Source organism: Lithobates pipiens, unplaced genomic scaffold, assembly GCF_037356315.1.
Source record: "Lithobates pipiens isolate NorthernLeopardFrog02 unplaced genomic scaffold, aLitPip1_a1.2 Scaffold_13, whole genome shotgun sequence".
Taxonomy (NCBI): Eukaryota; Metazoa; Chordata; class Amphibia; order Anura; family Ranidae; genus Lithobates; species Lithobates pipiens.
In genome coordinates this window covers 536,406,019-536,430,670 of record NW_027507718.1, presented here as the reverse complement: position 1 = coordinate 536,430,670, position 24,652 = coordinate 536,406,019, and the positions used below count along the sequence as shown (strand labels likewise).

Below are 24,652 nucleotides of genomic sequence, written 5' to 3'. Positions count from 1 at the left end.
CATATTGTGTCCTGTTATTGAGGTCTCTTCTCTATATTGTGTCCCATTATTGAGGTCTCTTCCCTCTATATTATGTCCCGTTTTTGAGGTCTCTTCCCTCCATATTGTGTCCCGTTATTGAGGTCCCTTCCCTCCATATTGTGTCCCGTTACTGAGGTCTCTTCCCTCTATATTGTGTCCCGTTATTGAGGTCTCTTCCCTCCATATTGTGTCCCTTTATTGAGGTCCCTTTCCTCCATATTGTGTCCCGTTATTGAGGTCCCTTTCCTCCATATTGTGTCCCATTATTGAGGTCCCTTCCCTCCATATTGTGTCCCGTTACTGAGGTCTCTTCCCTCTATATTGTGTCCCGTTATTGAGGTCTCTTCCCTCCATATTGTGTCCCATTATTGAGGTCCCTTCCCTCCATATTGTGTCCTGTTATTGAGGTCTCTTCTCTATATTGTGTCCCGTTATTGAGGTCCCTTCTCTCTGTATTGTGTCCCATTATTGAGGTGTCTTCCCTCTATATTGTGTCCCGTTATTGGGGTCTCTTCCCTCCATATTGTGTCCCATTATTGAGGTCTCTTTTCTCCACAGTGGTACTGCAGCTTCCAAACTCTCTACAGATAATTGGAGGTCTCGCCAACAAGTACCGGGCGGCTCAGCTTCACTTCCACTGGGGCTCACACAGCGACCCGGGCTCCGAGCACACCGTCAATGGGCAGAAATTCCCAGGAGAGGTCAGTCAGCAGAAATATTCAGACTGGTTTTCTGTTCCACTACAATAAAGAGGTCCTGTCACCACTGCAGTACGACTAGCCTTGGCTGGTAGTCACTTTGGTCACTATTAGTACCACGGCCCCAGTGACTGGACACCATGCACTTTAATGGTGATCTGTGGTACCCGGCCATGGTGTGGTCTGGGGATGACCCTCCATGATAAGATAAGTTCTCAGTGATTGTATTAGAGACAGAACAGCATAAACAGGCACTAAGTGATATTGGCACCTATTATAGAGCCAGGGCTGGGTAATGAGTGTGGGGTAACCTGAGGGTTATGGGTTGGAGTAAGGTTAGGAATCAGGTCCAGGGTTAGGGTGATGTCTAGGACTACATGACGGTAAGGGATAAAGGTGATGGTTTATGGTCAGAATAAGGGATAAGTTGAGGGTTTGGAAGTAAGAATGATGGTTCAGGGTTCGAATGGCAGGACTTATGGTTACAGGAGTTAGAATGATGGTAACATATGACGGGTCTTGGAATTAGGGTCATAGTTAGGGCTTAGATGTTGAAGTGGAAGGGGGCCATCTGACCCATGGTGCTGCTCATTGATCAGCTATGACACCAACCATTTGAAGGCTTGAAAGCTGAGAACTGACATAACTGGGACTGTGACAGTTCTTACCGGATGCTTTGAATGTCTCATAATCTGGCCATGGACTAGTAGGCAGAATGTAAATGAACACTGCAGGAAGAACAGGATTGTAATCAGTGGGTTTCGTTTGGGTTTAAGCTCATGTTATAAGTTGGACTGACAGTTGTAGTGATGTGGAAGGGGTTTATGTAATGGGTATGGTGAGAGTTAGGGGTTAGTTCAAGGGGTAGGAGATAGGATGCAAGTTAGTGTTAGGATAGGGTGAGGGCTAAGGATTAGGTTTAGAGCTGGGGTTAGGAGGTATGATCATGGATAGGTATTAGGGAATAGCAGATAGGATGAAGGCTAAGGATTAGGTTTAGGGTTTAGGGCATAAGGTTAGGATGTTGGATAATGTTTAGGGATTAGTTTAGATTTGGGGCTAGAGTTAGGGTATTGGATGATATTTAGGCATTGGGGTTAGGAGAAAGGATGAAGATGAAGGATTAGGTGTAGGGTTGGGATACAGGTTGAAGGCTAGGCATTGGAATTTAGGGTTAGCGGACAGGGATAGGATACAGGATGATCTGTAGGGATTAGGTTTAGGGCTAGGGTTGGCATATAGGATGTGATGTGATGTATTAGGGGTTAGGATATTAGATAATGGGTAGGCATTGGGGTTAGAAGATAGTATGGTGGCTAGGCATGAGGCTTAGGAGATAGGATGAATGTTAAGCATTGGGGTTAGGCGATAGGATGATGGGTAAGCATTGGGGTTAGGAGATCGGATGAAGACTAGGCATTGGGGTTAGGAGATAGGATGGTGGCTAGGCATGAGGCTTAGGAGATAGGATGAATGTTAAGCATTGGGGTTAGGTGATAGGATGATGGGTAAGCATTGGGGTTAGGCGATAGGATGATGGGTAAGCATTGGGGTTAGGAGATAGGATGAAGACTAGGCATTGGGGTTAGGAGATAGGATGAAGACTAGGCATTGGGGTTAGGAGATAAGATGAAGACTAGGCATTGGGGTTAGGAGATCGGATGAAGACTAGGCATTGGGGTTAGGAGATAGGATGAAGACTAGGCATTGGGGTTAGGAGATCGGATGAAGACTAGGCATTGGGGTTAGGAGATCGGATGAAGACTAGGCATTGGGGTTAGGAGATAGGATAAAGACTAGGCATTGGGGTTAGGAGATAGGATGAAGACTAGGCATTGGGATTAGGAGATCGGATGAAGACTAGGCATTGGGGTTAGGAGATCGGATGAAGACTAGGCATTGGGGTTAGGAGATCGGATGAAGACTAGGCATTGGGGTTAGGAGATCGGATGAAGACTAGGCATTGGGGTTAGGAGATCGGATGAAGACTAGGCATTGGGGTTAGGAGATCGGATGAAGACTAGGCATTGGGGTTAGGAGATAGGATGAAGACTAGGGATTGGGGTTAGGAGATAGGATGGTGGCTAGGTATGAGGGATAAGAGATGGGATGATGGGTAAGCATTGGGGTTAGGAGATAGGAGGAAGGTGATTAGGGGTCGGGCTAAGATATAGGATGATCTGTAGAGATTAAGGATAGGGTTAGGATATAGGATGGTGACTAGGTATGAGGGTTAGGAGATGGGATGATGGGTAAGCTAAGCATTGGGGTTAGGAGATGGGATGATGGGTAAGCTAAGCATTGGGGTTAGGAGATGGGATGATGGGTAGGCATTGACGTTAGGAGATATGATGGTGGCTAGGTATGAGGGTTAGGAGATGGGATGAAGACTAGGCATTGGGGTTAGGAGATAGGATGAAGACTAGGCATTGGGGTTAGGGGATATGATGGTGGCTAGGTATGAGGGTTAGGAGATGGGATGATGGGTAAGCATTGGGGGTAGGAGATAGGATGAAGGTGATTAGGGGTCGGGCTAAGATATAGGATGATCTGTAGAGATTAAGGATAGGGTTAGGATATAGGATGGTGGCTAGACATGAGAGTTGGGAGATAGGATGATGGGTAGGTATTAGGGTTAAGAGATTTGGTTAGGAAATTGGCTGATGTGTACAGATTAGGTTTTGGGCTAGATATACAAAAATGAATGTACGCTTCTCTCAGATAAATGACAGCAGTCTCTTCCTTCAGATCCATGTGGTCCATTACTCCTCCAGTTTTCAGAGCCTGGATGAGGCGGTAACCCAGCCTGGAGGTCTGGCAGTCCTGGCAGCCTTCATACAGGTAGGTGGCCATTAAACTGAGGTTATCTCAGGATTATTTGCAGCCTTCCTTACAGGTTGTGTCTCTGCAGGCAGTTGTGGAGTTTATAGCTGTTGTAACATTGGAGGTGATTAGCTCCGTGGTTTTTCCAGAGAGTCCACAGCAGTCAGTTATCAGGTTGGAGGGCGTGGCAGACCATTTTTATTAAAAGGAACAAAATAAAAGTTTATACACAGGATTTCCCACACAGGGGTTCTTCTCCAGTAAATTCACACAACCGAAATTGCCAAGCCTCCTGACTTCTAGGCTTACTTTGCCTTGGAGTTCCCTTCTGAATTGGCCTCAACAGGATTCTCTAGCCCCCTGGGTTTGCTAACTGTCCCCCAGACTTCAGGACTTCCTTCAGCCCCCTTGGACTTGCTAGTCACCTCGGCTCTCCCAGCCTCTCAGACCCTCCCCTGGTCTCCTAGGCTCTTGTAGCCGTCTCGACCTTCCCAGTCCTTCAGACTTTAGAAAATCCCTCCTCACCAGGGATGTAGTCTCACACAGGCAGACAGTTTTCCTGCCAGGGGTCTGTCTTTTAATAGCAGCAACAAGGTGCTCACACACCACCTTCCACCTCCTGCCGCTCTCACCAGCCTATCGTTATATGCTCTGTGTGCACCTGACCTCTCACCAGCCTATCGTTATATGCACTGCGTGCACCTGAGCTCTCACCAGCCTATCGTTATATGCACTGCGTGCACCTGACCTCTCACCAGCCTATCGTTATATGCACTGCTTGCACCTGACCTCTCACCAGCCTATCGTTATATGCACTGTGTGCACCTGAGCTCTCACCAGCCTATCGTTATATGCACTGTGTGCACCTGAGCTCTCACCAGCCTATCGTTATATGCACTGTGTGCACCTGACCTCTCACCAGCCTAACGTTATATGCACTGTGTGCACCTGACCTCTCACCAGCCTATCGTTATATGCACTGTGTGCACCTGAGCTCTCCCCAGCCTATCGTTATATGCACTGTGTGCACCTGAGCTCTCACCAGCCTATCTTTATATGCACTGTGTGCACCTGACCTCTCACCAGCCTAACGTTATATGCACTGTGTGCACCTGACCTCTCACCAGCCTATCGTTATATGCACTGTGTGCACCTGACCTCTCCCCAGCCTATCGTTATATGCACTGTGTGCACCTGACCTCTCACCAGCCTAACGTTATATGCACTGTGTGCACCTGAGCTCTCACCAGCCTATCGTTATATGCGCTGTGTGCACCTGAGCTCTCCCCAGCCTATCGTTATATGCACTGTGTGCACCTGACCTCTCACCAGCCTAACGTTATATGCACTGCGTGCACCTGAGCTCTCACCAGCCTATCGTTATATGCACTGTGTGCACCTGAGCTCTCACCAGCCTATCGTTATATGCACTGTGTGCACCTGAGCTCTCACCCTGCTGGCTGTCCACAAAACCCGGACACATGGTTAGAGATCCTGTCCCTCCCAAGACTCTTAGGGATCTCCAAACTACATCATCATCCGTAACTAGCAAAATCTGGAGACAATTGCCAGAGCAGCTTTCTCCATTTAAACTCTGTTCTGTTTCTAGGAGCAGAAAGCTAAACCTTCTCGTCCCAATAACTTAATAACAGAAATAGACCTCCATAAGTACAATATTGCATACAATACAGCATACATTGCAGAAACAACGATATACAATACAAGATGTGATAGTAAAAATACTTTTTAAGTTCTCTAAGGGGTGATGGCGATAGATTGAGCAAGACATGTCTTGCTTCCTGCTGTGTCTTCTCAAAGAATGGTGGCTGCTTCACTTCCTGTGAAGATTCTACCCAGAATTCCCTGCGTACTAACAACTTCCTTAACTACAGATACAGTGAGTCAAATAAACAGAATAACTGCAGCAATACCAAAAAAGGAGCGCTAGATGGAGCCTGCATAACACTTATATAAATGACACACTTTACATGTAAATTTAACAACACATGTACAAATAACCAGCATAAACATCTGGTGGACAGAACAAACTCTACATTCTGTATTCTTGCAGTCCGCAGATATGCAAACTTTGTGTCCATTTTATATCCAATTTCATAGGGACAGAGCCTCGCTCTGTCACACCGTCGATGGAAACGTTTCCATACAGAACCATAAATAGTCTTTAATTCCCATCTGTCACCCCTGACTCCTCTCTTCCTAGTATCAGAGTCATCCTTATCTGTATGAACTCTTCTGAGGAAGCAGAGGAAATGACAGACATGTGACAGGAGATTGGACAGAAGGTGCTGGAAGTGGATCTCTATCTACGGGTCAGTTGGTGATCAGTGGAAGTCCCAACCTGTCCATGTGGTCTCCGCACTTTTCATTGCTTGGCAGTGAATGCATAGTCTTTCATTGCATTGTTAGCTCTGGAGCTGCTTGTGGCCATAACAGCACATTTCCAACCAGCCGCAAACACTTCTGCTGCCTAAGGGGCCACAAGTAATTGTGGGTGGATTGGCCATGATGTGCCACTTGTGGAAAGCTCCCTTCTGTAATACCCTGCAGTGCACAGATTAGCCATAATGTGCTTGTAGGCGAGTGCAGTCTACTTTCTCCACTGCATGTGGCCCTCTCCACAGCAGCACCCCAGTTCTTCCATGGTTTATGGGTCACTGGGGAAGCAACTAATTGGATGTTGACACCCCACGTGACTCTAACAGCCATCTTGGGTCAGTCAGAGCCTACTTAAGGCCCTGGTTCGAAGGCTTGATGCACTTTTGGCAAATTGGTAGAGTATAGACAGGTAATCATGGGCCATCTTTTAATAGAAGGGTCTTGATCTGCTGTTATTCCTGTGGGATCTTCCTTGCAGCTCCAACAGTAAAATTGAACATCCATCCACACTGGATGAGAAATTGTTCAATCATTTCATAAGCTCATCCCCCACCATGTACAAGCAGGAAACCATGTCCAGACCTGGTCGGGGTTGGTGAACTATTTCCTTCTAGCTGTCCCTGCCATTCTTCCCTTCTCTCGCACCATCAGATCCTCACGATCGGCCGCGACATAAGATGCTGAGATGAGATTCACCAGCACACATGAACCTCTTACATTAGGGGGAATTACCTTATAAGCTGTAGACCCTCATAAGTACCAAACTAAACATGAAGCACACTTGTGGGCTACCTAATTGTCCTGATACCCAAACTGGATCCAGTTGTCTCATCACTCAAGCTAACGGCCCAGTCACCTGGTTGGAAAGAATGTAAACCGGTTATTGTGTCGGGGTCCAGGAGGGACTCGTGATCCCCATGGTGGACCTTTTGAAGGTCAGCTGAGAATATAGGTGACATTTGTAGAACATGGCATCCTACGAGGTCACAAACTTGGTTAGAATTCGAGCGGTTTAGTGTTATTGGTGTGAAAATTGTTATTTTTACCTTTATCCCCCCATTTTCTTCCTCATTACAAACTGGAGGAAGAGACGCAGGGTTTAGAATGGTGCAGAGAAAAACAACGAAACAGCCTATTATACTTTTACCTTCTTTTAGGGTTTTTTATGCATGTGTACAGATATCTACATACACATTCAGAAACCTGAAAAAGATACTTCTAGCTCTGTGCTTCATCTTTGACCTGCAAAGAATGGTAAACAACACAACATTGGTGTACATTGGTAAATTGGCACTGACATTCCTCAAAACCGACAACGGCAAAACCCTCTGTAACTCTTGTGCCCCGTACAAACACAAGCAGAATCTCCATCGGAAAAAGTGTGATGGGAGCTTTTGGTCGGATATTCCAACCGTGTGAATGCTCCATCCAGGGCTGGACTGGGACAAAAATATGGGCCTGGACTTCATCATGACCCCATCAGAAGCCCCCTTTACATCAGAGTCCCCATCAGAAGCTCCCTTCACATCAGAGTCCCCATCAGAAGCCCCCTTCACATCAGAGTCCCCATCAGAAGCCCCCTTCACATCAGAGTCCCCATCAGAAGCCCCCTTCACATCAGAGTCCCCATCAGAAGCCCCCTTCACATCAGAGTCCCCATCAGAAGCCCCCTTCACATCAGAGTCCCCACCAACAGCCTCCTTCACATCAGAGTCCCCACCAACAGCCCCCTTCACATCAGAGTCCCCATCAGAAGCCCCCTTCACATCAGAGTCCCCATCAGAAGCCCCCTTCACATCAGAGTCACCATCAAAAGCCCCCTTCACATCAGAGTCCCCACCAACAGCCTCCTTCACATCAGAGTCCCCACCAACAGCCCCCTTCACATCAGAGCCCCCACCAGAAGCCCCCTTCACATCGAAAGTCGCCATCAGAAGCCCCGTTCACATCAGAGTCCCCACCAGCAGCTCCTCTTCACATCAGAGTCCCCACCAACAGCCCCCTTCACATCACAGTGTCCTCCCTCTCCTCCCCCTCCCACATGTACTCACAGTTTTGAAGGCAGCTTTTGGTTCCTCTCTCCAGTCATGTGATAACAAGTGATAAGGGGAGAGAGGAAGGAAAGTCTGACGGCTATCTATCTCCTCCTGCAGGCTGGAGGGAGCATAACGCCTTATGCCCCGTACACACGAGAGGGATTAAGTCTGACAGACCTCCAAAGGAGTTCCGACGGAGTTCCGACGGAGTTCTGGCGGACTTTTCGACCGAACGGACTTGACCACACACCATCACACCAAACTCCGACGGAGTCGAACGTGATGACGTACGACTGGATTCGACGTAGGAAGTTCATAGACAGTAGCCAATAGCTGCCCTAGCGTCGGTTTTAGTCCGTCGGAGTAGCACACACACGAGCGAATTTTTCGAAGGGGACCGGGTCCGGCGGAGTTCCGTCGGGAAAATTTGAAGCATGCTTCATTTCTAAAGTCCGTCAGACTTTTGCGAAGCTAAAGTCCGTTGCAGCCCACACACGATCGGATAGTCTGACGGACTCGGTCTGACGGACTTTGGATGTTGAAAAGTCCGCTCGTGTGTACGGGGCTTAACGCTCTCTCCACCAAGTGACAGAAGCAGATCCTCCTGATAGGAGTGAAATTGCGATCACTCACTGTTAGAGAGGAGCGGCTCCAGGACTGCACCTGACAGGCCCACTGAGCCATTCAGCCCACCGGGAAACTCCTGGTAGTCCCGATGGCCAGTCCATGCCTGGCTCCATCCAACTTTTTCTGTCTGAATTTACGCCAGAAAAAGATTGAGAGCTGGTTCTCTATTTTTCCGACGGATAAAGGTCTTGACAGAAATTCTGTTCGTCTGTATGAAATTCCGATGCGCAAAAAAAAACAAATGTTTGGAAACAATTCAACGCATGCTCAGAAGCATTGAACTTCATTTTCTCGGCTCGTCGTAGTGTTGTACGTCACCGCGTTCTTGATGGTCGAAAGTTCAAAGAACTTTTGTGTGACCCGTGTGTATGCAAGACAAGCTTGAGCGGAATTCCTTCAGAAAAACCATCCAAGATTTTTGGACATTATAACATCATATAGGAAACTTCAACATGTATAAAAACCATTTGTCCAGGAAAGGGTGGAATAAACCCCCATATTGCAAATGGGAGGGAATTCCCCTCGACTCCCATATCCCCTGGGCAGTCAGACCACTGAAACTCCTGCAAAAAGATGACTCAACCTCACTAAATGCCGAAACCTGGCCCAAAAGCAGAGCAATTCTACCAGAACCAAAACTCAGCAGAAACAAAATGGCAGCTGCAACAATCGAAAATGTCGGACCACGACCACATAGTGATGAAATCCGGACTACAACAAAATGGCCGACGACAATTGGACCACGACAAAATGGTGGCATTAACACATGAAATGCAGCCACTGATCCCACCAAAACCAACATTTCTTAACTAGAAAACCGAAACTTCCCCCCACAAAAACTGACTACACAATTGAGATGCCAAACACTTAACTGTAGACAAACACTTTAGGCTACAACAACTAGGGCCCATAGGAGGCCTAAAACACAGGCTGTCCAACCAAACAACACATTTAAAAATCCCAAAGTTACATAAAACACAAAATAACACGGCTCAAACATACACTCTTGTTCCCAAATACAGGCAATACTTAACTCTGCAAAAATTGGAAGGTCAACAGATACACAGGACCAAGACAATGCTGCTTACATGCTTGATCTTTTCATCTAAAAAAAAAAGAACCCCCCCATTTTATCACTGATGCTATTGTCCAGCCTAGCAATGCATGGCCGCCCTCCCCCCCCCCCCTCAGCCACATGGCCACTTGAATATGCAGCAGCCATTTTCAAACCAAACCTTTTCCAAATGACCATCAAAGTCCACCAAACCATCTGTGCCTTGAGTCAGTTAAACAATCTATGTGTTGGTCCCATACATAGGTAACAATCACAATTTATACATTTCTATTTCTCATATACATCACAAACTTATCACACAACATACAGTTACGCAGCCTGCTCAGCCCCACACAGCATTCACTTTAGGTGTGTATTAAATGGGGCCTATAGAGGATTTAAATATAGGTGTCCCCCCAATTAATAGACCTACTTACAATGACAAAAATATAACCTACAATAAAAGTCCCGTCATTATACAGAAAGAGATAAAAAAAAACATAAGGTTCTTTGCCTAGCAGAACTTACCCCATACAGCGGGCAGAGAATCAAGATCCTGAACACAGAGCAGCAAAAATGTTCAAAAAACTTGAAGTATGGTTGCCTTGCCATAGGCCAGCGTTGTTCTGGTTCTGGATGTCTTTTCCCACTCAAGGTCCGCTGAATTAGGAAGATCTGTTGGCCTCCTTTCTGGCCCACCAATTCTGTGATGGAAATTATAAGCTTCTCCTTTAAGCAAATAATTTCGTGCACTAATAAGTACAATTACAGCTCTCTTGTATAATGCCGGGAAAGGGGGCGTGTATATCTCCAAGTAACACAGACAGACGCTGGTATCATGTTGAGCTTAGCAAAATCCTCTCTACCATGATCTGCTGCTTTTATTTATACCGTAAACATGAATAACAAAGGAAGGTGGTGGCTTCAGAATCAGCCAATCAGACACTTGTGTTCTTTCAAAAGAACCAATTACACACATGCATATATTCAAATAGAATTCCAGTAGTGACATGTGCAGACGGTCGTGTGCAGAGCCATGTGGCCAGCTTCTTGTGAGATACATAGTGTCTCACAATCTGAACACTACTTACATGGCCCTGAACGCGATCGTGTGCACATTCCCACCACTACCAATGACGGGAGCCGTTCTCTATCATGGCTCAGTGGGCTATAGATTTTGTATGGTTATACTATGGTTCCCATTTACGCAGATCTGCTTACTAGGAGTGTTAATGCAATCGCCATGAGGTGGCCAGTCCCTTGGTGAGGCATACACCATCATCCCTAAAAGAGCAAACAGATCCGCCGTGTCTACGGGAAGGTTTCCACATCCAATGGTCTCCCACCCACGTCTGTATGTGTGAATACCCTCACATGAGTGTATTACAGCAAAACTGACATTGGAGGATATCTGACAACCATACATTAATAAACATTTCCACAACAGTACGAGCGTGCACTCATGAGCATGTGCACATCGCTGCATGCGCACAAAAATAGACATTTGCCACATAAGGTTTCTGACATGTGAAATAGGTAGACTATATCTCCATATTGATCTCATTTCAAAAAGAAAAGGATTTGATTATATTTTAAAATCGTGTACAATTACCATTATCAGATTATCGGTGTGCACCTGAATATAGTTTTATGATGAGATTTTACGAAATCTGTACAATATTTATATTATTTCTCTGAAATAGACGGTCTAATTTTTTTTTTTTAAATCTGTGCGCTTTCTATTTCCTGACAGAAAGGACCCGAAGAGAACAAAGACTATCAGAATCTCCTTTCCCACCTAGAGGAAGTGAAGGAGGCTGGTGAGTCTGCGTTATCTATAGAAGAGTCATCATACAGCACACACTATCTATCTATCTATCTATCTATCTATCTATCTATCTATCTATCTATCTATCTATCTATCTATCTATCTATCTATCTATCTATCTATAATTGATTAAGGTGAGCATGGTGGAAAGGATGGTGGAAAGGCCTTAAGAGTAGGGTAAGGGTGAAGGGAAGGCACTGCAGTTAAGGTGAGGGTAGAGGGAAAGGTCTGCTGGTTAGGTGTGGGTGGTAGTAAGCCTCTGAAGGCACGCTAAGTCTGTGGCCTGGTGGAAGAAAGGTAAGGGTGCAGAGAAGGCACCTCAGTTAAGGAAAGGGTGGCAGGAAGGTTATTTGGGTAAGGTAGGGTGGCAGGAAGGTTCAGTAGGTAAGGTAGAGTGGTAGGAAGATTGTGTGGATAACGTAGGGTGGAGTGAAAGTTCTATGGGTAAGGTAGGGTGGCAGGAAGTCTCAGTGGTAAGGTAGGGTAGTAGAGAGGTTCAGTAGGTAAGGTAGAGTGGAAGGAAGGTTGTGTGGGTAATGTAAGGTGGAGTGAAGGTTCTGTGGATAAGGTAGGTTGGAGGGTAGGGTTCTGTGGGTAAGGTAGGGTGTAATGTAGGTTCTGTGGGTAAGGTAGGGTGGATTGAAGGTTCTGTGGGTAAGGTAGGATGAAGTGAAGGTTTTGTAGGTAAGGTAGGGTGGAATGTAGGTTCTGTGGGTAAGGTAGGGTGGAGTGAAGGTTCTGTGGGTAAGGTAGGGTGGAATGTAGGTTCTGTGGGTAAGGTAGTGTGGAATGAAGGTTCTGTGGGTAAGGTAGGGTGGAAGGAAGGTTGTGTGGATAATTTAGGGTGGAGTATAGGTTCTGTGGATAAGGTATGTTGGAGGGTATGGTTCTGTGGGTAAGGTAGGGTGTAGTGAAGGTACTGTGGGTAAGGTAGGGTGGAGTGAAGGTTCTGTAGGTAAGGTAGGGTGGACTGTAGGTTCTGTGGGTAAGGTAGGGTGGAGCGAAGGTTCTGTGGGTAAGGTAGGATGGAGCGAAGGGCCTGTGGGTAAGGTAAGATGGAGTGAAGGTACTGTGGGTAAGGTAGGGTGAAATGAAGGTTCTGTGGGTAAGGTAGGGTGGAATGAAGGTTCTGTGGGTAAGGTAGGGTGGAATGTAGGTTCTGTGGGTAAGGTAGGGTGGAATGTAGGTTCTGTGGGTAAGGTAGGGTGGAATGAAGGTTCTGTGGGTAAGGTAGGGTGGAATGTAGGTCCTGTGGGTAAGGTAGGGTGGAATGTAGGTTCTGTGGGTAAGGTAGGGTGGAATGTAGGTTCTGTGGGTAAGGTAGGGTGGAATGAAGGTTCTGTGGGTATGGTAGGGTGGAATGAAGGTTCTGTGGGTAAGGTAGGGTGGAATGTAGGTTCTGTGGGTAAGGTAGGGTGGAATGAAGGTTCTGTGGGTAAGGTAGGGTGGAATGTAGGTTCTGTGGGTAAGGTAGGGTGGAATGTAGGTTCTGTGGGTAAGGTAGGGTGAAATGAAGGTTCTGTGGGTAAGGTAGGGTGGAATGAAGGGTCTGTGGGTAAGGTAGGATGGAGCGAAGGTTCTGTGGGTAAGGTAGGGTGGAATGAAGGTTCTGTGGGTAAGGTAGGGTGGAATGAAGGTTCTGTGGGTAAGGTAGGGTGGAATGTAGGTTCTGCGGGTAAGGTAGGGTGGAATGAAGGTACTGTGGGTATGGTAGGGTGGAATGAAGGTTCTGTGGGTAAGGTAGGGTGGAATGTAGGTACTGTGGGTAAGGTAGGGTGAAATGAAGGTTCTGTGGGTAAGGTAGGGTGAAATGAAGATTCTGTGGGTAAGGTAGGGTGGAATGTAGGTACTGTGGGTAAGGTAGGGTGAAATGAAGGTTCTGTGGGTAAGGTAGGGTGAAATGAAGGTTCTGTGGGTAAGGTAGGGTGAAATGAAGGTTCTGTGGGTAAGGTAGGGTAGAATGAAGGTTCTGGGGGTAAGGTAGGGTGGAATGAAGGTTCTGTGGGTAAGGTAGGGTGGAATGTAGGTTCTGTGGGTAAGGTAGGGTGAAATGAAGGGTCTGTGGGTATGGTAGGGTGGAATGAAGGTTCTGTGGGTAAGGTAGGGTGGAATGAAGGTTCTGTGGGTAAGGTAGGGTGGAATGAAGGTTCTGTGGGTAAGGTAGGGTGGAATGTAGGTTCTGTGGGTAAGGTAGGGTGGAATGAAGGTTCTGTGGGTATGGTAGGGTGGAATGAAGGTTCTGTGGGTAAGGTAGGGTGGAATGTAGGTACTGTGGGTAAGGTAGGGTGAAATGAAGGTTCTGTGGGTAAGGTAGGGTGAAATGAAGATTCTGTGGGTAAGGTAGGGTGGAATGTAGGTACTGTGGGTAAGGTAGGGTGAAATGAAGGTTCTGTGGGTAAGGTAGGGTGAAATGAAGGTTCTGTGGGTAAGGTAGGGTGAAATGAAGGTTCTGTGGGTAAGGTAGGGTAGAATGAAGGTTCTGTGGGTAAGGTAGGGTGGAATGAAGGTTCTGTGGGTAAGGTAGGGTGGAATGAAGGTTCTGTGGGTAAGGTAGGGTGGAATGTAGGTTCTGTGGGTAAGGTAGGGTGGAATGAAGGTTCTGTGGGTAAGGTAGTGTTGAATGAAGGTTCTGTGGGTAAGGTAGGGTGAAATGAAGGGTCTGTGGGTAAGGTAGGGTAGAATGAAGGTTCTGTGGGTAAGGTAGTGTTGAATGAAGGTTCTGTGGGTAAGGTATGGTGGAATGAAGGTTCTGTGGGTAAGGTAGGGTGGAATGAAGGTTCTGTGGGTAAGGTAGGGTAGAATGAAGGTTCTGTGGGTAAGGTAGTGTTGAATGAAGGTTCTGTGGGTAAGGTAGGGTGAAATGAAGGGTCTGTGGGTAAGGTAGGGGTAGACGCTTCCTCTCAGCACGCTGAGCTCACACTTCTCATATAATGGAAAACGTATTGTTCCAGTTTTCTCCCCCTGCGCTCCATTCCCTCCAGGAGTAATAATACTCGGGTGATTGTCTAGTGTGAATGACCAGTAAAGATGATGAATGCCGCCGTGTTCCTCTCAGACATGCTCTCCTCCACAGGGCAAAGTAGGGAGATTCCTGGCTTTGATATCCGAGGATTGTTACCCCAACAGCTGGACAGATACTACCGCTACAACGGTTCTCTTACCACCCCACCATGTTACCAGACCGTAAACTGGACCATCTTCAACCAGACCATCTTCTTGTCTGAGGACCAGGTAAGTGTATGACGAGTGTGTGCGTGTGTGGTACTCTAATAGCCCCATGAGTAGGGATAGTGCTTGAATACCCCCATCACCATGGATACTACTCTACTGCCCAAAACACCATAAATAATACCCTACTACTCCTAATGCCATGGATAGTACTCTACTACTCCATCACCACAAATAATACTCTATTGCCCCTATCACCATAGAAAGTATGCTACTACCCCCATCACAATGGTTAATATTCTACTACCACCAATGCCATGGACAGTAGTATATTACCCCAATCATCATGAGTAATATTCTACTACCCCATCACCATGGATAGTATTCTATTACCATGAGTAGTACTCTATTACACCTATAACCATGGTTCGGTATGCATTACCCCCATTACCATGGATAGTACTCTGTTACCCCATCACCATGAATAATACTGTACTACCCTCATCACAATGGAAAGTACTCTACTGCCCCCATCACCATGAATAGAAATTTACTGCCCCCATCACCATAAACAGAACTCTACTACCCCCATCACCATGGATAGTATTCTATTACCATGAGTAGTACTCTATTACACCTGTAACTATGGATAGGTATGCATTACCTAAACATGAATAATACCCATCACCATGGATAATACTCTACTACCCCCATCACCATGGATAGAATTCTACTGCCCCCATCACTATGGATAGTACTCTACTACCCCCTCACCATGAATAGAACTCTACTACCCCCCTCACCATGAATAGAACTCTACTACCCCCCTCACCATGAATAGAACTCTACTACCCCCCTCACCATGGATAGTATTCTACTACCCCCCACACCATGGATAGAACTCTACTACCCCCTCACCATGAATAGAACTCTACTACCCCCCACACCATGGATAGTATTCTACTACCCCCCTCATCATGGATAGTATTCTACTACCCCTCACATCATGGATAGTATTCTACTACCCCCTCACCATGAATAGAACTCTACTACCCCCCACACCATGGATAGTATTCTACTACCCCCCTCATCATGGATAGTATTCTACTACCCCTCACACCATGGATAGTATTCTACTACCCCTCACACCATGGATAGTATTCTACTACCCCCCACACCATGGGTAGTATTCTACTACCCCCCACACCATGGATAGTATTCTACTACCCCCCTCATCATGGATAGTATTCTACTACCCCCCACACCATGGATAGTATTCTACTACCCCCCACACCATGGATAGTATTCTACTACCCCCCACACCATGGGTAGTATTCTACTACCCCCCACACCATGGGTAGTATTCTACTACCCCCCACACCATGGATAGTATTCTACTACCCCCCACACCATGGATAGAACTCTACTACCCCCTCATCATGAATAGAACTCTACTACCCCCACACCATGGATAGTATTCTACTACCCCCCACACCATGGATAGTATTCTACTACCCCCCTCATTATGTATAGTATTCTACTACCCCCCCACACCATAGATGGTATTCTACTACCCCCCACACCATGGATAGTACTCTTTTTTTTTTTTTAAATCAATAAAATCATTTTTCTTTTAATAGAACACGGGGCATTACATGGGGCAGTTGCCTAGGTATACAATCCATGGAAAGCAGGAGTTTCGATCCTCATAGCATTACATGAATGTTAGTAAAGGCCCGTACACACGGTCGGACTTTTTGACAACAAACATGCAAATTAGCTGTTTTGGAGCAACATCCGACCCGTGTGTACGCTCCATTGGACAAACTTTTTCTGTTTTCATCTGACTTTTGTTGGCTGTGCGAACGGACAAACTTTCTGCCAACAAAAGTCCGATGGAGCAAAGTCCGATCGTGTGTGCAGAAAACCATAGGACTTTTGTACAAAGTACAACACGCCATGCTCAGAACCAATGCAAAAGATCAGACAGCAATACAGAAGTTGACCAAAGGGTGGCGGTAAAGAGCAGAAAAAACACGTGATTTGGTGAAAGTTGGCTGAAAAAGTCCTGCCGTGTGTATGCAATACAAGTTCACGGCCAACGCCCTTTGTACAAAAATCCACGGGAAAGTTTGTACAAAGTCCGATCGTGTGTACGAGGCTTAACTGTATAGCCAACTCATCTATCATATGACTGAGAAGCATTGCTCAATACCCAGACTTCCAAGCTCTCGTGAGAAAGAAAGTGCAAAACAATCAAACAAAACAACATTCAGGAAAAAAAGAAGAAAAAATAAATAAATAAATGCAATTAAAAGGAAAAGGTCAGTCCAAGTGGTAGTATACGTTCACGACTTTGTGTTCTGAGGAAAAGGCCGGACAGGTCCCCCATATTCCCATATGAGCCTCTAAAGTCAGTACAGGAAAGCGTCTATCCCATCAGTAACCTGCCCGGGGCCTTCTGCTGGCGTGCCACCTCTGGGGAATTCAACCAACTCTGCCGGATGCTTAGAATTTTTTTGGCGATTTCCTATGATGACAGGTGTTTTTTTCTCGGATGAGGATGGTATTAACCATTTGGATCCACGGTGCCTCCTTCGGGGGTCCTGTGCCGAAAGCCAAAGTCGGGCAATCAGCTTCCTATGTATAAGAGTCTCGTGAGGGCAATGTACACTGAAGAGGTGAGGGGTACAATTCCTCATTGAGGTTCCCCAACAGACATGCCAACGGGTCCACCGCTAGTTCAACCTGGTATACAGTGTTCATTTTGGTGACAATTCTGTTCCAATACCTCATCAGCTTGTGGCATCTCCAGAGCATATGGATGAGGTCACCCGGATGAGTCTGACATTTTGGAAGTCTCTAGTCTACCCCATTTATGTAGCTGTACAGGCAGGGCAGGAGTTAGGGCGGTGGGGGCCCCTGGGCTTGAGTCACTTTTGGGCCCTACCTTCTATACATTACCATATTTATCAGCGTATAACACGCACCCCAAGTTTAGGAGGGAATTTTAAGGGCAAAAACTTTTAGGAGGGAAGTTTAAGGAAAAAACTTACATTTAAATGCCCATCAATGCAGCCTTATCAGTGTCCATCTGCAGCCTTATCAGTGTCCATCTGCAGCCTTGCCCATCCATCTGCAGCCTTGTCCAGTGTCATTTGCAGCCTTGTCATTGCAGTCTTGAAGTTTAAAAATGGCGCTGCCAAGATACAGAGTCCTGTGTATCTCGGCGGCTCTCAGGTCCTCTTGGCGGCTCTCGGGTCCTCTCGCAGTCCCAAGCGGAGCCGAGAGTTGCCGAGTGTACTCGGCTCAGCTCACAGTCACGTCCAGTCTCTGTGTTATGTCCATCACAGGGCAGGACTGGGAGTGACTGTGAGCGGAGCCGACCCGAGTACACTCGGCTATGTATCTCGGCGGGGCCCCCTATTGGACGGGGCCCATGGGCTTGAGCCCAGTCAAGCCCAATGGTAATTCCAGCCCTGTGTACAGGTGTACGGTTTACCCGGTGCAATATAAACAGGTGTGACAGCCTCTGCGCCGCAGACACCGACACTGTCCCACTCCCAGAAACTGATCCCACTGTTCACCATCAATGGGGCCAACATCTCGCTCCCGTCCCTCCCTGCAGGGTAAAAGGTCAGGGGCTTGTACATGTGATAGTAGGTGGGTATAAATTCTAGAAATGATACCTTTCTTCTCAGGGTCGGTGTATATGGATTCCAGGAACGCAAAGTTCTCTACATTCAGATTAGGTTGTCTACACTGGCAATGCATGGCATGCTGTAGCTGTATATATTGGTAATGATGACCTTTCAGCCCAGGGAATTCTCGGCAGAAGTTGAAGATACGGCTTTCGGACGGAGTCATTGAGTATTTGGTTGAGGAATCCACCGCCCTTTTCCAGTCCTTTTTAGCTAAATCTGTGTAAAAGCTTTTCAATGGGCATTTGACAGAGATACCTTCTCGACAAAGTGTCTGCATCTCGCTTACCAACTCCTGGTCTGTACTTCAGGCTGAAGGTAAAAGCCGAGAGAGCAGCCAATCACCTGTGACCAGTGGCGTCCAGCTTCGCGGTGGTGAGCAAGTATGTGAGGGGGTTGTTGTCCGTCTTTACCACAAACTCTGCCCCATACAGGTGATCCTTTAGCTTGTCCACCACAGCCAACTGGAAGGACAGAAATTCAAGTTTATGAGTAGGGTAGTTCCTCTCAGCAGGGATTAGACTTCTGCAATAGGCCTCAGATTCCCATCATATTCTTGGTAGAGAACTCCTTCCAGCCCGTCTTGGCCGGCATCCTGGCAGTTCGTAGGCTTTGGCGGGGTCTGCATAGGCCAAGACCGGAGCAGAGGTAAGGCTCCACTTTAGCTGTCTGAAGGCTTCTTCACACTGACGAGTCCACTGGTCTTGGATGGGCTCCTTATTCTTCCTGGGTCCCTCTTTTGGTCTTCCAGGGTTTTCTTAGCCTGTACCAGCCTCCTCCAGGTTCTTCAGAAGCTCGGTAAGTGGGTGGGCTATCTTCACAAACCCTTCTACGAACCTCCTGTAATATGAACAGAAACCCAGGAATGATCTGGGCTCAGTCACATTTGTGGGTTTGGGCCAAGATGTTACAGCTTCTAGCTTCTTAGGATCTGTTGCCACTCCTTCTTCAGACACAATGTGCCCTAAGTCGTTTACTGAAGGTTGGTAGAATTGGCATTTTTCCATCGAGAGATTCAGGCCTTCATCGCGAAGTCTCTTCAGAACCTTCTCCAGGCGCTCTTCGGGCTCTTCCAGTGTTCAGCCAAACACTATGATATCATCCAGATACACCAGAACCTCAATCAAGTTCATGTCACCCACAGTCTTCTCCATCAATCTCTGGAAGGTTGCCGGGGCCCCAGACAGACCTTGTGGCATCCGATTGAATAAGAAGAATCTCACAAGGGTAATGAAAGCGGTCTCCTCCCTATCTTCGGGGCACATGGGGATCTGGTAGTATCCGCTTTTCAGATCCAGCGCGCTGAACCACTTCGCCCCTGACAGGCTCTGTAAGGCATCCTCTATCTGGGGCATTGTGTACTGGTCAGGAATGGTCCTTCAGTTCAGTGTCCTGTAGTCAATATACAGCTGTATTGACCCATTCTTCTTCCTGACTACCACTACTAGAGAGGCATATGGACTCCGGGACTCTCTGATAATCCCTGTTTTCTTCAGCTCAGACAGATGTTCTCTCAGGTCTTCAAGATCTCCCAGTGGAATCTGTCTGACTCCCTCCCGGAAGGGTTTGTCTTCTTCTAACCGAATTTTATGTTGGCGCTCTTTGCCAGCCCCACATCAAACTCACTTTTTGACAAAGCAGTTCTCCATCTCGGGAGCTGGGTCTTGGCTCTTTCCATCCAATCAGGTGTAAGGGGTGTGTTCTTTGGGTAGAACTCTTCCATCGGGTGGAATGGTGTGACACTTGTGTCTGGAGAAGTTCGATCTGAGGGTCGCCACCGGTTGCACTAGCCGTCCTGACTCCAACAACTGATTTTGGCCTTTGGAATTTTTCCATTTTCCTCTCAAGAATGGCCTCCTCTTTGTGCACAATTCTGATCAGATCCGGGTACTTCAGGATCCCGCCATCTTGACGGGTCCTTAACTGGAGCATGATGGGGTCCAATGGTTGAGCACCCCTTAGGACTTGCTCTGCTCTAGTTTCATCCACTTCCCGGGGGTGTAATCCCTTTTTTTAACAAAATCTGATGTATGATCTTGTCCAAACGCCTCATGTAATCTGACAGCTTTTCTCCTGCATTTTGATAGGTGTGTTCCAATTGGTAGATTAGGTCGGGAACCTTCTCTGTTAGCCCAAACACATCCTGCAGATTGTTTAAGTAGTCCTGAGCCACGCATTTTCGCTTGCTGAGCTTCACATTTTGGATAGCTTCTGAAGCAGGCCCTTTTAAGCTCTCTGCGATCCTCTGTTTTTTTATGCATTTCAGGGATGTCCCACTCATTCAGGGCTTGTGTGGTCTGCTCCAACCATTCTTCAAAGTTGCCTTCTTCCGGGGGTATGGGGTGCCTTCTGGAGAAAATGCTCAGTTTCTGGTATGAATTTCCAGGATATACAGGGTTTCCCTTCTGGCACTTTGCCACAAAGTCTCCTAAGGCTGTAAGAAGCTCTGGTTCAATTGTGGTCGGACGTGACCGGGAGGAAACTTTTGCTTTGACTGACTTCATCTGTGTGGAACTGACAGGGCTTTCACCTGGGCTCTCTGGGTGTGTCAGGCAAAATTTGGTTCTGTCAGACAGCTTCACGTTGGTACCTTGGAAATTCTTAGGGACACCTTCCCTCCACTCTAGTAGTGCATAAGTGCGAGAGGTTCCATAGTCTAGTCTCACTGCGATCACATAGGCCTTCCTGTCTGGGGACAATGCCTGTACAATTTCTTTAACCTGTTTTTCTCCCCAGTCTTCCCCTGGGAGTTCAATGGCCACGCTCGCTTCTGAGAGTGCGCCTTCCACTTTGCACCACTGGACAACTGTGATGGGATCCATACTGGCACCAAGGGGGCGGGCTTGCTTGCAGAGTGACAGGATCCTGGATGAGCCCCCACGTGTAGCACTGACCCCCCCGAAGGAGCTGCTGAATTTGTTTGGGCATGTACTCTCTGCTAGTGAACCCCCCACTGACTTGGCTCAGTCCCTTTGACACAGCTGTGGTGCAATGTTGGTGTGGAACTAATGGTGAAGGATCACCCCACAATGTACAATATAATAACAGTATACCTTTGTTATTACCTGGGTATCCAATGGCTCCCCCTGCTAGGAAAGGAACAACACTCCACATCAATAGTGCTTAACCAGAAACGTATATTTACTGGGGTTAGTGTAAAATAGTAGTTACAGCATTTGCACTGTCACACCAACATAATGTGACAGCACAGTAGGAACACACAACAGTATGCTCATGTACAGTTGTCTTAAGCGATCCCTGAGAATGTGTCTCCAATTGGGAATAGTGCTCAGAGCGACTGGACTTTACTCTGGGCACCTTCCCACTTCCAGCACACTCTGGTGAATACAGGAATGAAAATGGCAAATAAGGTACAACTACAAGGGAGCTCCCCCTACTTTAATAAAAGTGAAAAGCCTTGCACTACAAGATGCAGTCTTTGATATTCTTTCTTCTGCTAGCTATTTGTGTTTATAACAATTTGTAATCCAAGTGGAATAACAAGGGTTAACTTGAGATGATGATTGGACTTGTTCCTGTGGTGTGATACACCTGTAATTGCCTTGGGATAACAGTGCTAATAGTATTGTGATGAATAGGCTGGAGGCCTGCTTAACTCAGTCTCTTTATTAAGTTCTCTTCCATGGGACTACAGGTTCCAGTAACACTGCATTAAAGTCTAGGTGTGTGAAAGTGCATAAGAAACTGTGGGCAACAGCCCTCTCACCAAACTGGGTCTGAAGGAAGGGAACTGCTCCGCTCTGCTGGTCACAGCCTTGATTCTCACCGGCCGACTCTGTCACACCGCTCCGCAAGATGAACCGGACCCTCTGATGGCTCCACACAGGTGTCTCTGGATCCTTCACCATCTGGTCACTCCGTTTCTCCAGCGATCAGATGAATGAGTCTTTGGATGTTCCGTTCCGCAGTGGCTGTAGGCAGCGTCTCTGGAGACCTCCTCACAGGTCCTTACAGGCAGGCCATGCATCCAGAAGAGAAAGAAAATGGCCACGCGTGTCCTTTTATAGCCTACCCAGCATGCAGTTCAGTACAAGCTGATCATGGGTAGGTCACCTGGCAATCTGGGTAGATAGGTCACAGTAAGATGTAAACAGAACAGTCACTTCCTGTTATCTTTCTAGTGCTTGGAAAAGGAATATAATTGAAGTCCATTTCCTGTATTTAGCCACTAGATGGCGCCAAATACTAAGCTATAACATTGTCCATAGAATTACATTGCATTACATTAATAGGCAAAAATGCCAGCGCTACACCCCCATCATCACATCACCATGGATAATACTCTATCCAGTCTAGTCACTGGAACAATGACATGTGCTCCTCTATCCGGTATACTGTGTCTGATATGTGTCTCTCTCCTACCAGCTGGAAATTTTGGAGGACACGATCCACCATGACCATGATCATATCCTGCAGATGAACTTCCGGGAGCCGCAGAGTCTGAATGGGCGCCTGGTTTTGTCCAGTTTCCGACCTCCGGTGTCAGGACGGAAAGCTCCGGGACAAGGTAGAGTCACACATTGTCTTCTCTCTATACAGTCCTCTATAGAACTTCAGATAAAAGTCAGGTAAGAAAGCTCCACCCATGAGGAACCAGTCTGGGTGGATGAAGAAAATGTAATGGGAGATCTCTCTGAGGAGATACGTCTGAGGAAACCTCGTTCTGAGATGGATCTGCCATGGCAAGCAGCACTCTGGGTGTTACACAGTCAACCGTGGGAGGAGCAACCAAATTATCATCAGTCACATGATCAGGGTGAAGCTTTTCTTTGCTCAGAGTAGATGTCTGATGGCTCCACACTGTGAGATTTACTTCTAAAAGCTTTACAAAGCATAACACGTGAATCCAAATAAATCTCCACCCAATCTTCCTTCCATCCTTGTCTATCCCCCCCCCCATCTTCAATCCTATAGTCTATCCTCCCCAACCTCCGATCCTATAGTCTATCCTCCCCAACCTCCGATCCTATAGTCTGTCCTCCCCAACCTCCGATCCTATAGTCTATCCTCCCCAACCTCCAATCCTATAGTCTATCCTCCCCAACCTCCGATCCTATAGTCTATCCTCCCCAACCTCCGATTCTATAGTCTATCCTCCTCAACCTCCGATCCTATAGTCTATCCTCCCCAACCTCCGATCCTATAGTCTATCCTCCCCAACCTCCAATCCTATAGTCTATCCTCCCCAACCTCTGATCCTATAGTCTATCGTCCCCAACCTCCGATCCTATAGTCTATCCTCCTCAACCTCCGATCCTATAGTCTATCCTCCCCAACCTCCGATCCTATAGTCTATCCTCCCCAACCTCCAATCCTATAGTCTATCCTCCCCAACCTCTGATCCTATAGTCTATCGTCCCCAACCTCCGATCCTATAGTCTATCCTCCCCAACCTCCGATTCTATAGTCTATCCTCCTCAACCTCCGATCCTATAGTCTATCCTCCCCAACCTCCGATCCTATAGTCTATCCTCCCCAACCTCCGATTCTATAGTCTATCCTCCCCAACCTCCGATTCTATAGTCTATCCTCCCCAACCTCCGATCCTATAGTCTATCCTCCCCAACCTCTGATCCTATAGTCTATCGTCCCCAACCTCCGATCCTATAGTCTATCCTCCTCAACCTCCGATCCTATAGTCTATCCTCCCCAACCTCCAATCCTATAGTCTATCCCCCCCATCTCCAATCCTATAGTCTATCCTCCCCAACCTCCGATCCTATAGTCTATCCTCCTCAACCTCCGATCCTATAGTCTATCCTCCCCAACCTCCAATCCTATAGTCTATCCCCCCCATCTCCAATCCTATAGTCTATCCTCCCCAAACTCCGATTCTATAGTCTATCCTCCCCAACCTCCAATCCTATAGTCTATCCTCCCCAACCTCCGATCCTATAGTCTATCCTCCCCAACCTCCGATCCTATAGTCTATCCTCCCCAATCTCCGGTCCTATAGTCTATCCTCCCCGACCTCCGATCCTATAGTCTATTCTCCCCAATCTCCGATCCTATAGTCTATCCTCCCCAATCTCCGGTCCTATAGTCTATCCTCCTCAACCTCCGATCCTATAGTCTATTCTCCCCAATCTCCGATCCTATAGTCTATCCTCCCCAATCTCCGGTCCTATAGTCTATCCTACCCAACCTCCGGTCCTATAGTCTATCCTCCCCGACCTCCGATCCTATAGTCTATTCTCCCCAATCTCCGATCCTATAGTCTATCCTCCCCAATCTCCGGTCCTATAGTCTATCCTCCCCAACCTCCGATCCTATAGTCT

The 24,652-nt window shown here is 47.1% G+C and overlaps 1 protein-coding gene across 2 annotated transcripts in view; it reads left to right on the top strand.

Moving 5' to 3' along the window:
- CA9 (carbonic anhydrase 9) overlaps window positions 1-24,652 on the top strand; it is a 75,601-nt gene that overhangs the window by 35,202 nt on the left and 15,747 nt on the right. For both annotated transcript variants that reach the window (XM_077478235.1, XM_077478234.1), the window contains exons 4-8: window positions 580-722; window positions 3,468-3,560; window positions 11,410-11,476; window positions 14,558-14,715; window positions 22,740-22,881. In XM_077478235.1, coding sequence (XP_077334361.1) covers window positions 580-722; window positions 3,468-3,560; window positions 11,410-11,476; window positions 14,558-14,715; window positions 22,740-22,881 — 603 coding nt within the window. The remainder of the gene's footprint in view (window positions 1-579; window positions 723-3,467; window positions 3,561-11,409; window positions 11,477-14,557; window positions 14,716-22,739; window positions 22,882-24,652) is intronic.